Source organism: Monodelphis domestica, chromosome 4, assembly GCF_027887165.1.
Source record: "Monodelphis domestica isolate mMonDom1 chromosome 4, mMonDom1.pri, whole genome shotgun sequence".
NCBI classification, from domain to species: Eukaryota; Metazoa; Chordata; class Mammalia; order Didelphimorphia; family Didelphidae; genus Monodelphis; species Monodelphis domestica.
Genome location: NC_077230.1, coordinates 21,513,440 through 21,526,537, shown reverse-complemented (window position 1 = coordinate 21,526,537; position 13,098 = coordinate 21,513,440). Strand labels below are relative to the sequence as shown.

Below are 13,098 nucleotides of genomic sequence, written 5' to 3'. Positions count from 1 at the left end.
AGCTACTGTTCTAATTTGTATGCTAAAAAGTATAGTATTCAAGTTAATAGCAGGACAAGTGACTAAAAAGACAGACTAGAGGTAGACTGGAATAGCAGAATAGTATCAGGATAAGGAGCTAGTAATTTAAAAGGATAAAGAATTTATATTTTTATCAGGATAAGGAAAGGAGTTTGTATTTTATCTGAGACACAAGAAGTCACTGAAGGTTTTGAGCTTAGTAGCCCCATATAGTCAGAAATATACCTTTGAGTCCCAATGCAGCAAATGGTTTTGAGAGAGGAGAGAAACCAATAGACTTTCAAATCCTTTACCACCTTGACCCATTTGTCCAATCCCAACTTTTGTTTGCCACCTTCATCTGCTTTCTCTGCTTCTATTCACATGCTACTAAATACTACTAAAGAAAGTCACATAATTATATCACTGGGATTCATTAAAATAATAAAAATTCATTAAAATCTTGGGGGCAGAGCCAGGAGGGTGGCGGGGATGGGGGGCAGCCACACAGCTGAATTCTCCAGTATTCCCTTCTAAACAAAATGTAACCTCAAATCATTTTAGAGTGGTAGAGCCAACAAAAAATCAAGGTAGGACATTTTTCCAACCTAAGACAACTTAGTGCATCAGCAAGATAGGTCTAGAGTACCAGATTAGAGTACACAAGCTGCAGCATCAGTGACTGGCCCTAAAGACAGCAAAAACAAATGGCAGCAGCTTCAGAAACTCACAGCCCAGAAATGGTAAAAGAGGTCAGACAACTAGTTAGAAAGATAACATGGGGGACTCTGCTGGCACTAATTGGTAACTCTTTGCCTTTACACAGTTCTGAATCATAGTTCTTAGGCAGAGAGGAACATTTGTGGTTGGTCACCAAGGAAGCAGGTGGCCCTAGTCACAGTTCCAAGACAGAGAGGAGCAATAGTGCTTGCTGTACAATATTCCAGGTAGTCACAATTCCAGGTCGAAAAGTAGTACTAGTGCTTGTGGATGCAGAGAATCAAGGGCCTTTCCTAGGTAAAAACCAGAACATATACTTGGAGAGCAATCACCATGCCTCTCTTCAGATTGCACTACTTTCGGAGCCCTAAAAACTTAAAACCCACAGAAATAGCTCAGCAGTACAAAAAAGCCTAAAGCTTAGGACACTTCCTACCCAAATGAGTAGATTCCAGCATTAATAAAGTTCAAAGTCAAGATATAGGCTTAGAAAATGAGCAAACACCAAAAACAAACAAACAAAATGACCTTAAAAGACTACTGTGGTGGTAGTGAAAACCAAGACACAAATTAAGAAGATAACAATGTCATAAAAACATTTATAAGTAAGCCTCAGAGAAAATTACTCACTGGACCCAAACCCAAAAAGAATTCCTAAAAGAGTTAAAGTGATAATAGTAGAAGGAAAAAAAAGTGAGGGGGAAAATGAGAGTGGTTCAAGAACATTATGTAAAAAGAGACAGCTTGATAAAAGAAGACCCAAAAAAATACTGAAATAACACCTTAAAATGGAATTAACCTAATGGTAAAAGAGGCACAAAAATTCTCTGAAAGAAAGAACTTTAAAATCATAATAAGCCAAATGGAAAAAGAGGTTTTTTTAAAAAAATCACTGAAGAAAATACTTTTTTAAAAAACCCTTATCTTCCATCTTGGAGTCAATACTGTGAAGAGTGGTAAGGGCTAGGCAATGGGGGTCAAGTGACTTGCTCAGGGTCACACAACTGGGAAGTGTCTGAGGCCAGATTTGAACCTAGGACCTCCCATCTCTAGGCCTGGCTCTCAATCCACTAAGCCACCCAGCTTCCCCCAAGAAAATACTTTCTTAAAAATCAGAATTGGGCAACTGGAAGCTAATGACTCCGTGAGACATAAAGAATCAATAAAACAGAGTCAAAAGAATGGAGAAAATAGAAGGAAATGTGAAATACTTTATCAGAAAAACAATTGACCTGGAAAATAGATAGAGGAGAGGTGATTTTAAAAACACTGATCTACCTGAAAGCCATGATCAAAAAAAGAGCCTAGGCATCTTTCAAGAAATTATCAAAGAAAACTACTCCAAAATATTAGCTCTCAAAGGTAAACTAGTAATCCAAAGACTCTATGGATCACAATCTGGAAGAGAGCCCAAAATGAAAACTCTCAGGAATATTATAGCCAAATACCAGAGTTCCCATGAAAGGAGAGAATATTATATAGCAAATATCCAGAAAGAAGCAATTCAGATATTATGAAACACAATTAGGATCACACAATATTAAGTGGCTTTCATGTTAAAGGAATAGAGAACTCAGAAAATGATATTTCAGAAGGCAAAGAACTATGATGATTACCAAGAATAACCTGCACAGCAAAACTGAGTATAATCCTTCGACAGGATGGAATTCCACAGGACAGTGATAAACAACAAACTGATGTTTAATGTAATAGAAGATTTTCAAGGATTCCTGATAAAAAAGACCAGATCTGGATAGAAAATTTGACATTAAAACACAAGACTCGATAGAAGCATAAAAGGGTAAACATGAAAGATCAACTGTAAAAGACTCAATAAAGTTAAACTATACATTTCTATATGGGAAGATTAATAGATGTGATGCTTAAAAATGTTACCATTATTTGGGTAGTTAGAAGTAATCTACAGAGATAGAGGGCATATGTATGGATCTGTTGTGTAAGAAGATCTCAAATATGAAGGATTGAGAAGGAGGAATGCATTGGAAAAAGAAGGAAGAGAGAGGTAGAATGGGGGAAATTATCTCCCATAAAAGAGGCATGCAAGAAAGAGATTTTACAGTGGAAGGGGAATTGAGAGGGCAGTACCTGAATCTCACTCATTGGAATTGGTTCAAAGAGGAAAAAATACAAATACATGGAAATAGGAGAGAAAGGGGATAAGAGAAAGAGGGGTGATGGAAAGAATAAAAGGGAAGACATTAAAGGAGACGGTGGTTAGAAGCAAAACAAGCTTTGGAGGACAAGGATATACAGAAGAAAATAGGATAGAAGGAAATGGTAATAACTGAATGTGAAGAGCTTATCTATAAAACAAATGGGGAGAAAATGGATTAGATAGCAGAATTCAACAATGTATTGTTTAAGCGAGACACTTAACAGAAAGACTTACAGAGTTAAAAATAAGACAGCAGAATCTATTATGGTTTAGCTGAAGTAAAATCATGATATAAAGGCAAAGCATAAGGGAAAAAAATGCGTGTAATTAAAGGAGATGAATAGAGAAACTTAATCTGACAGCTAGGTGGCACAGTGGATAGATGATTGAGTTTAGAATCAGCAAGATTCATCTTCCTTAATTCAAATCTTGCCTCAGATATTGACTAGCTATGTGACTATAGGCAGGTCATTTAACCCTGTTTGCCTTAGTTCCTTACCTGTAAAGGTGGAGGAGATCTGGAGAAGGAAACCCCATCAGTCACTTTCTTTGCCATGAAACCCCAAAAATGGAGTTATGAAAAGTCAGACACAACTGAACAACAAAATCAGGAAGACATATTTTGATAAAAGATATCATAGACAATATCTAAAGTTTTAATGACAGATTTCTGTGATAAAGGCCGATTTTCTCAACTATATAGGAAATTGAGTCAAATTTTTTTTTTTAGAAAGAGCCATTCCCTAATTTATAAATTGTTAAAGAATATGTACAGGCAGTTTTCAAAAGAAGACATCAAAGTTCTCTTTTAGTCATGAAAAAGAGTTCTTTTTATGTTGGCAAAAATTGGATATCAAGGAGATCTGGCTACCAGTTAGGAAATGGTTGAAAAAGTTGTGGCATATGTTTAATTTGAAATACTATTCTAAGAAATAACAAGGTGTAGGAATAGTTTCAGAAAAAAAATTTGGAAAGAGCTGTAAAAACTGGTGTAGTGAAGTGAATAAAACTAGGAGATAACTGTACACAATAACAGCAATATTGTAATGATAATCATCTGTGAAAGATGTGACTGCTTTTACCAATGCAATGATGAAAAATGCTATCCACCTCCAGAGAAAGAGCTAATGAACTCTGAGAGCAAATTGAAGTATAATTTGTTTACATGTCTTGCCCCCCTCTCCCCTCCATGTGGCTAATATGGAAACATACTCTACATTATTTTACATGTATAATTGGTGTCATATTGCTTGCCTTCTCAGTGGACAGGACAAGGACGGGCAAAGAAAGGGAGAGGATTTGGACCTCAATTTTTAAAAGAGATATTAAATATAATATAAATAATAGATATGGGGGGGTGTCTTATCTAGTTTCAATTTCAAGCCCCCTAGACTACTTTAAATAAAAACCACATATCCCTTTTATATCTTTTAGACCTCTTTTCCACCACCCCTCCCATTGTTTTTGTTTTTGTTTAGAAATTTTTATTTAGTCAACTTAGAACATTATTCCTTGGTTACAAGAATCATTCTTTCCCTCCCCCCACCTCTTCCCATAGCTGACGTGCAATTCCACTGGGTTTTACATGTGTCCTTGATCAGAATCTATTTCCATGTTGTTGGTGTTTGCACTAGGATGTTCATTTACAGTCTACATCCCCAACCATATCCCCTCAACCCATGTAACCAAGCAGTTGTTTTTCTTCTGTGTTTCTACTCCCGCAGTTCTTAGTTCCAATACTTAGTTCTAAGGCAGAAGGTAAGGGTTTAAAAAAAAATTTTTTTTTTTTTTTGATACTAAGACTGTAAAGGGGAGAGAGACAGAGAGAGAGAAAGGGATGGCCCCTTCATCATTTCCTCTCTCATCTTCCATCTCTTTCTATCCATTGACTTTTATGCTGCTTCCTACAAGCATTCCCCAGTATCCCTTTTAAAATTTTTCATCTCACTCTACTCTCCCCTCAAGCTATTACCTATTTCTTCCCCCTTTCACAGACAAACTCTTAGAAGGAGTTCTACCTTTTTACCTAGGTAGTGGATACCTGGCCCTTCCCAGACAAAATTTGTCCCTTGTATTCCAATTTTCTTTTCTATACCTTTTTTTATAATCGTCCTCTGATACCCAACATCTTCATGGTATCTTAAATTCTCCATTGGGCAGTCATCATTCATTTATTTCAGTCATGTCCCACTCTTTATGACCTCATTTGGGGTTTTCTTGGCAAAGATACTGAAGTGGTTCACCATTTCCTTCTCCCAACTCGTTTTATAGATGAGAAACTGAGACAGACAGGGTTAAGTGACTTGCCCAGGGTCACACAGCTAGCAAGTAACTAAGACCAGATTTGAATTCAGGAATATGAGTGAGTCTTCCTAAATTCAGGGCTAGCACTCTATCCACTGTGACACCTACCTGTCCCTTCCACTGGATATAGACATCTTTAAAATGTTCTACACTCTAACCTTTGTTCCTTCCCTAACAAATTCCTGATTCTTTTAGTGCCATTGACTAGATATGAGGAAGCAGTTTTAAACCAGTGTTAATATATGAATGACTTAAGCCCTATAAAGCCTGTGTAAAACTTTGCACAATATAACTGATATGTCTGAGAAGAGGGTAACTAACAGTGGCATGGCCCTATTTGGATTCTGAAGTCAAATCTCCTAAATTGTTTCTACTGCTTCTAGTTCTGAATCTCCAAGTTTCCTAGAAGTTCTAAACTACAAGGTCAAGGACAAAGAACTGGCTCTTCTTCCTTGTATTCTAGATTGTTTTTATCAACTCTGGTGTATAATCAGTTGATAAAACAAAATTATCCATTATAGTATACATAGGCACTCAAATATTTGTGGAATAAATAATTGGCCCAGGGTAACAAAAATCTTGCTGACCAAAATCTCTTAAACATCCAAATGTAATTATTTAAAAGAAACCTTTCTTACCCAATAGTTGTTTTTCAAGGAATTTTCAAGAGGAATGTTTGAGGTGCAAATGGTAGCTAAATTCAAAACATTCTTTTCTAATTTTGATGTGATATAAAATAAACTGCAGATTAAATGAAGTAGTCAGTTAGAATGCTCTGGTGCCTCCCAGCAAAACACTTTTGAACTCTTCAAATAATGCCTTTAGGTACGAATGTGAAGAATCATTTACGACTCTGAATGTAGATATTAGAAATCACCAAAACCTTCTTGATTCTTTGGAACAATATGTCAAGGGAGACTTACTGGAAGGCGCAAATGCATATCATTGTGAAAAATGCAACAAAAAGGTAAGTATATTGACAATTGGCAACTTTCTTTTTGAAGTTCATTTTAATTAGACATATCTTGTTTTCTCCAAATTAACCAGAATATTGTTGGGGCAGGGGGAGAAGGGGAAGGATAATAGTACGTGAAGAAATAGCCAGTGAGACCTGATCAGGAAGCCCTAATAATAGTCCTGCATCACTTTACCCTGCTAATCCTTGAGGAAGGTAAAACCTTTCAAGCTTGAGCCACCTCCCAAAGCTAGATTGGCATAGGATCATAGATTTAGAATGGAAAGGATCCTAGAAACCATCTAGTCCAACTGCCTTATTTATAGATAAAGTAAGGACTCAGAGGTTAAGTGACTTGCCTAAGTACAAAAATAGCAAGGCAGGATTTTATTCCAGATCCTCTGGCTTCAAATCTATTGCTCTTTCTACTATAGCATGTTGAATAAACTGCTGCTATGAGATTCTTCAGAGCTACCAATCCCATTAAGTAAAACTTTTGTCCAGAACTGCTGTTAAATCCCTAGATTTGTGTATTTATGGTTTTGGTCTCTGGAAATCTTCCCTCTTTGCCATTCATCCTCAGGGATCTGATTTTGAGGCACTTAAAGCCATGTAATTATGTGTCTCTCACACTTTCAAATAAATTTTGCCCAGTGACCAAAATCATGTGGCATTTAATTTTAAAGCATGTTTTTTTGGTTTTTCACTATGGAAAATTTGTGGGGGGGGGGGGTTGTTTTTGTTTTTAATTTCAAGGTCGTGAAGCCAGGCATGGTGATAAACACCTACAAATCCTTGCTTCTAGCATTGCTGAGGCTGGGAGATTACTTGAGCTCAGGAGTCCTGAGTAGGCAGTAAGGCTATAAAGCCAAGCCGATTTGGGTGTCCTCACCATGCTCAGTATGATAAGCCCCCAGCATCAGAGGGCCATTGAGCTGCCTAACAGGTTCTTACAACCTAAATCCAACAGTGGGATTGGGTCGTTTAGTGCCACTAAACTTCCTCTCTGGCCATGATAAGAGATCCAGCCCAAGGGCGGAGTTTGAGAAGGGATTGCAGTGTAGTGTAACAGGAACATTAGACCTGAAATCAGAAGACCTATGTTCTGTCTCTCATTTTAACTAGTTGAATGATTTGGGACAAGTCATTTAATCTCTCTGAATCCTAGTTGCCTCAAGAGACGCAAGTGAAATAAATTATGAAAGCACTTGGTAAAACTAAATTACAGAAGATCTCAAAAGTCTCAGTGCTGCAATTTTAAGGCATTAAACTTTATTACTCACACTTGAGGTGTACCTTGCACACAAATGAAAGTCATCCTCTCTCATATTAGCATATCTGCCACAAATAATTAGTCTTATGCTGTATTTTGATAATTTGTAAAAACTGAATCAATTTATTCACATTGTTCGACAGGACTGATTTGTCATCTATATTCACAAGTAAATTCCTACCACTCTACATGATCATTTTCTATAATTTAGTTGTTCTCTTTGCACTTTTTTTAATGACCATCTAAGAAATATCCAACAACTCTTCTATTTTTAGGTTGATACAGTAAAACGCCTCCTAATTAAGAAATTGCCCCCGGTTCTTGCCATTCAGCTAAAACGATTCGACTATGACTGGGAAAGGGAATGTGCAATCAAGTTCAATGATTACTTTGAATTTCCACGGGAATTGGACATGGAACCTTATACAGTGGCAGGTGTTGCAAAGCTGGAAGGGGATGATGTAAACCCTGAAAATCAGTTGATACAACAAAATGAACAGTCAGAAAATGAGCCAACTGGAAGCACAAAGTATAGACTGGTGGGTGTACTTGTACACAGTGGTCAAGCAAGTGGAGGACATTATTATTCCTATATCATCCAGAGGAATGGTGGAGATGGTGAGAAAAATCGCTGGTATAAATTTGATGATGGAGATGTAACAGAATGTAAAATGGATGATGATGAAGAAATGAAAAACCAGTGTTTTGGTGGAGAGTACATGGGTGAAGTATTTGATCATATGATGAAGCGCATGTCATATAGGCGCCAGAAGAGGTGGTGGAATGCTTACATTCTTTTTTATGAACGAATGGACACAATAGACAAAGACAATGAATTAATCAAATATATTTCAGAGTTGGTTGTCACCACAAAACCCCACCAGATTAAAATGCCATCAGCCATTGAAAGAAGTGTACGGAAACAGAATGTGCAATTCATGCATAATCGTATGCAATACAGTTTGGAATATTTCCAGTTCGTAAAAAAGCTGCTGACTTGTAACAGTGTATACTTAAACCCCCCTCCAGGTAGGTACCTACAATTTAGTTTGATGCTACAAAGAAGAATTCTTATCAATCTCAATCGTGAGGCATTAATCTTTGCCAATAGTTTATGAAGTTAACTTTGTTTTTAGCTTTTGTTTCATTCAAACAGTTCTAATTAAATTTTATATTTTATGCAATATGTGATTTTGAAAGGATTTATATATATTACATTGGGTTATTTTGCCTTATCTTAAACATTCATACACAGTAGTCATTGCTTTTTTGTGACTTTCTATAAAGTTATATATATATATATACATATATATATACACACACACATATGTTTCATTCAAATGTGGACATGACCCTTGATTTTAAAAGGATATGCATGTAAATCTCAGGTTCAGTCAAACAGCTTAACACTTCCAAAAAGACGTTAAGAAAAATCACATCCCAGATCTTTACCCCAGTCAAAAAGTACTTATGAATGCTATAGGAACACAAATACAGGCAAAAAATACCCCCAAATAAACAAAAAGCAACTGTTCCTGCCCTCAAAGAGCACACTTTCCATTGAGGAAGACAATGTGTAAATAACTAGGTACATTTAAGTTATATACAGAATAAATGAAAGTAATCTGAAATAGGAATATATTAATAGCTGGGAGGATCAGGGAAAAGTTCCCATAGAAATATCTTCTATCATTTAAGGTGTGAAATGCTATGGATTATATTGCTTGAGACTCTCCCACATTGATAATGTGGATACATGATGCTGGAAAAGACTGAAGAGCTTTTTAAAATTTACTAATTTGGTTATGGTTCAAATTATGACTATATATGCTTTTACTTAAATCCCGGTACCTAGCCAATATCAATAGATTTAAACATATGTGGATGATAGTTAATGAGAATGAACTTCTTTTTGTTTGATCTTTACATGTGATTTTTATTCATAGGGCAAGATCATCTGTTGCCTGAAGCAGAAGAAATTACAATGATTAGTATTCAGCTTGCTGCTAGATTCCTTTTCACCACAGGATTTCACACAAAAAAAATAGTCCGTGGCCCTGCCAGTGATTGGTATATTGCTTTAAATTTTCATACTGTTTTGTTGTCTTTATTATGCTATACTAACTTCTTCTGATAATGAAGATCTTAATATAATTTTAAATCATTCATATTTTTCTGAAGCCCTCATACAGAAGAGTAACAATAGTGAGACAAAATAATACAAAAGTCAAGGTTTATAAAATATCTGCATTTTCCTCATATAGAAGTGAAGAGTGCATTATTGATGTTTTTCTGCAGCTGTTTTCACTTGGAAACCACTCACATTCCTAATACTCATAATATCTTTGTGTCTTTTAGATCAAAGTTTTTTAAATGGCATTTCATTGACTTTATTATAAAAGGAAACAAGTAATATTCTATAGTAAGGAAAGCTATATTAAACTTCCTAATTATAGTGCAAGAATTGTTGTTCAACAATTTTTGATATGATAAAACAAATATGAAATTTAGATGACTATGTTGTTTTAAAGGCATTTTTCAGTGATATCTACTGCTTTGTGACACCATTTGAGGTTTTCTTGGCAGAGACACTAAAGTGGTTTGCCATTTCCTTTTCCATGTCATTTTACACATAAGGAAACTGAAGCAAACAAGGTGAAGGGGCTCACCAAGGCCCACATAGCTAGTAAAGGTCTGAGGCCAGGTTTGAACTTGGGGGGAAAAGGAATGTTCCTAACTCCAGGCCCATCATTCTATCCACTACATTACCTAGCTGCCATGATGACCATTAGGCATCTTTATCAGTTTGTAATTGGGAATGCTATTTTTACAAAGTCATTATAGCTGGAAAGAATCTTCTAATGTCATGTAAGCTATAAATCTCTATGGGAATCTACCCCAATTAATGAATTTTTGTCATTACATTGATACATTTACAATTGGATTAATCAATGTAAAGTAATTGTCATTAACCATAAATCACTTCAGGAACTTCTAATAAGAACAACTTTTGTTTTTATTTAATAACATATTTACGTAAATCAAAAATGGAAGGATATTAAGAAAATATATTTTATTTGGTTAAACTACAAAATGTCATTTATGTTTAAGAATCAGAGAATACATTTATTGACTTTCCATTTTGTTATTGCTTATTATGTGCTCTTTTTTCTGTTTCAGGTATGATGCATTGTGTATTCTACTCCGTCACAGCAAGAATGTACGCTTTTGGTTTGCACATAATGTCCTCTTTAATGTTTCAAATCGCTTTTCTGAGTACCTTCTGGAATGCCCCAGTGCAGAAGTGAGGGGCGCATTTGCAAAACTTATAGTATTTATTGCACATTTTTCATTGCAAGATGGGCCATGTCCTTCACCTTTTGCTTCTCCTGGACCTTCTAGTCAGGTAATTATATGGCTTTCTTTTTAAATGACTACATCACTCAACCTGGGAAATTGTTTGGCATAGAAAAACACACAAAAAATGTTTGGCATAGGAAAAAAAATCCTGCCCTTAAGGAGCCTATAATCTAATCAGGCAAACAACATGTAAACAAAACAAGCTATATACAGGAAAAATAGGAAATAAAGAGAGGAAGAGCACTAAGATTAAGAGGGTTCCTCCAGAAGGTAATATTTATATTGGTACTTAGAGGAAGCCAGAAAGGTCACTAGTCAAAGTGGAGGAGGAAGAACATTGCAGATATAGAGAGCCAGAAAGAAAGCCCCCAGCTGAGGATTTGATTGTCATGTTTGTAAAATAGTCAAGAGGCCTTTGTCACTAATAAAATGTAGAAGAGAAGAAGGCCTTCAGTTGCCAAACAGAGCACTTTATATTAGATCTTGGAGGCAATAGAGAGCCATTAGAGTTTATTGAATAAGAGTGGCATGATTGGACCTGTGCTTTAGGAAAATCATTTTAATGGCAGAATGGAGGATGGTTTGGAGAGGAAGGAGGCACAAAGACTCTAATAGACTATTGAAATAGCCTGTACATGAGGTGATGGTAAGTTCCTTCTTTAAAGTGGTGGCAGTGTCAGAAAAGAGAATTGGTGTCAGTGTCATAAGAGAATAGTTGCAAAGATGAAATCAAAAGGTTTTGGCAGTGGCTTAAATATGGAAGATGAGAGATGATAATGGATCCAGGATAACTCCTAGATTGTGAGTGTGAAAAACTGGGAGGATGGTATTGCCCTCCACAATAATAAGGAATCTGGGATACAAGGAGGAGTTAAGAAGAAAAATATCTTCTGTTTTTGGACACATCGAGTTTAAGATAGTTACCAGACATCCAATTTGAGATGGAAATATGAGATTAGAAGTCAACAGAGAGAGACTGGGGGAGATTAAGAAATGGTCATTCAATTCAAGAGAGCTGATGAGGTGTCATAAAAATTTGTATTAGTAGGAGCCAGTAAAGAAGACAAAGATGTAGTCAGATAGTATGAGAAAAAGCAGGAAAAGTTTTGATCAAATGGTAAGATTATAAAGATTCTATAAATCAGAAGCTAGATTATAAAGGAGTTAAGAGAGAGTAGAGGCACTTTTTGTAGACAACCTTTTGGAAGAGTTTAATTACAAAGGCTAAAAGATATTTGGAAAAGATGATTAGCAGGGATGGAAAAATCAAATGCAGGTATTTTTCAGGATAGGGAAGACATGAATACATTTGCAGACAATAGGAAATGAGTCAATAGAGAGGAGAAAATTTTAAATGAGTGAGAATAGGGATGCCAGAGAGGGGACGATTTGTGGGAAGTGATAGGGTAGAATAGCAACACTTGAACAAGGAAGAGGTTTGAGCTTGGTATAGGGCCACTTTCATCACATGAAGCAAGGGGAGAGGAGTGAGTGACAGAAGATACCAGAGTGGTAGGGATGAAGAAGAGGGAGCTCATGGGGAATGATCCCAATCTTTTTCTGTAAAATATGAAGCAAGGGTCTCAGTTGAGAAATTCAAGGAAAGGAGAGCAATTGGAGTTGTCAAAAAGGATGAACAAGTTTGGAAGAAGCACTGTGAAGAGTGGAATAGTGAGTGGATAAGGGAGGTATAAAGATCATTTAATAATAGCAGTGAGGGCTCAGTTGAGGTTGTGTCATAAAAATTTTTAGTGAAGAAAAACAGTGATTTTCTACATCTTTGTACAGCATCATAGCATTTGTGTAGAAGTAAAGACAATAAATGGTGGTAGTGATCCAAGGCTAAATCTTGGCTGAGTGTAATTGGTGATATATGATGAGGGATAAGGCTATTCAAGAAAAAAAGGACAATGTAGATTTTAATCAGTTCTCCAAAGGGTTAAGGTAAGAGAGTGTTTAGTGCAGGGGAAATAGCCTTGGGGAAGAATCCAGCACTCAAGGGATTAAAGGTCTTGGTGCCAACAAAAAGTGTGATTTTATAAGAGAAAAGAGAAGAGATGAAAACCAATAAATTGGGGGATGGGGGGTCAGTATTCTAGTGCATGGAGATAGTAAGTACATTTGTGGGTAATGAAAAGATCATGAGTGTGGCCATCTTTGTGTGTGGCCAAGAGAGTAGAAAAACAACTCATGGAAGATGAATAGGTTGAAGAACTTAGGGGTTGGACTTGATATTTATACTACTCTCTTTTATTTACTCCCTATTCTACCCAAACCAATTTATTCATCATTGCCTAGTGCCATTCTGCC

The 13,098-nt window shown here is 36.2% G+C and overlaps 1 protein-coding gene and 1 long non-coding RNA gene across 4 annotated transcripts in view; one reads left to right on the top strand and one right to left on the bottom strand.

Annotated features, from left to right (window-relative positions):
- USP9X (ubiquitin specific peptidase 9 X-linked) overlaps positions 1-13,098 on the top strand; it is a 237,974-nt gene that overhangs the window by 198,653 nt on the left and 26,223 nt on the right. For all 3 annotated transcript variants that reach the window (XM_056826165.1, XM_007493340.3, XM_001366516.5), the window contains exons 34-37: positions 6,026-6,167; positions 7,704-8,457; positions 9,375-9,498; positions 10,609-10,834. In XM_056826165.1, coding sequence (XP_056682143.1) covers positions 6,026-6,167; positions 7,704-8,457; positions 9,375-9,498; positions 10,609-10,834 — 1,246 coding nt within the window. The remainder of the gene's footprint in view (positions 1-6,025; positions 6,168-7,703; positions 8,458-9,374; positions 9,499-10,608; positions 10,835-13,098) is intronic.
- LOC130458996 (uncharacterized) overlaps positions 1-13,098 on the bottom strand; it is a 40,122-nt gene that overhangs the window by 9,928 nt on the left and 17,096 nt on the right. The window lies entirely within an intron of this gene.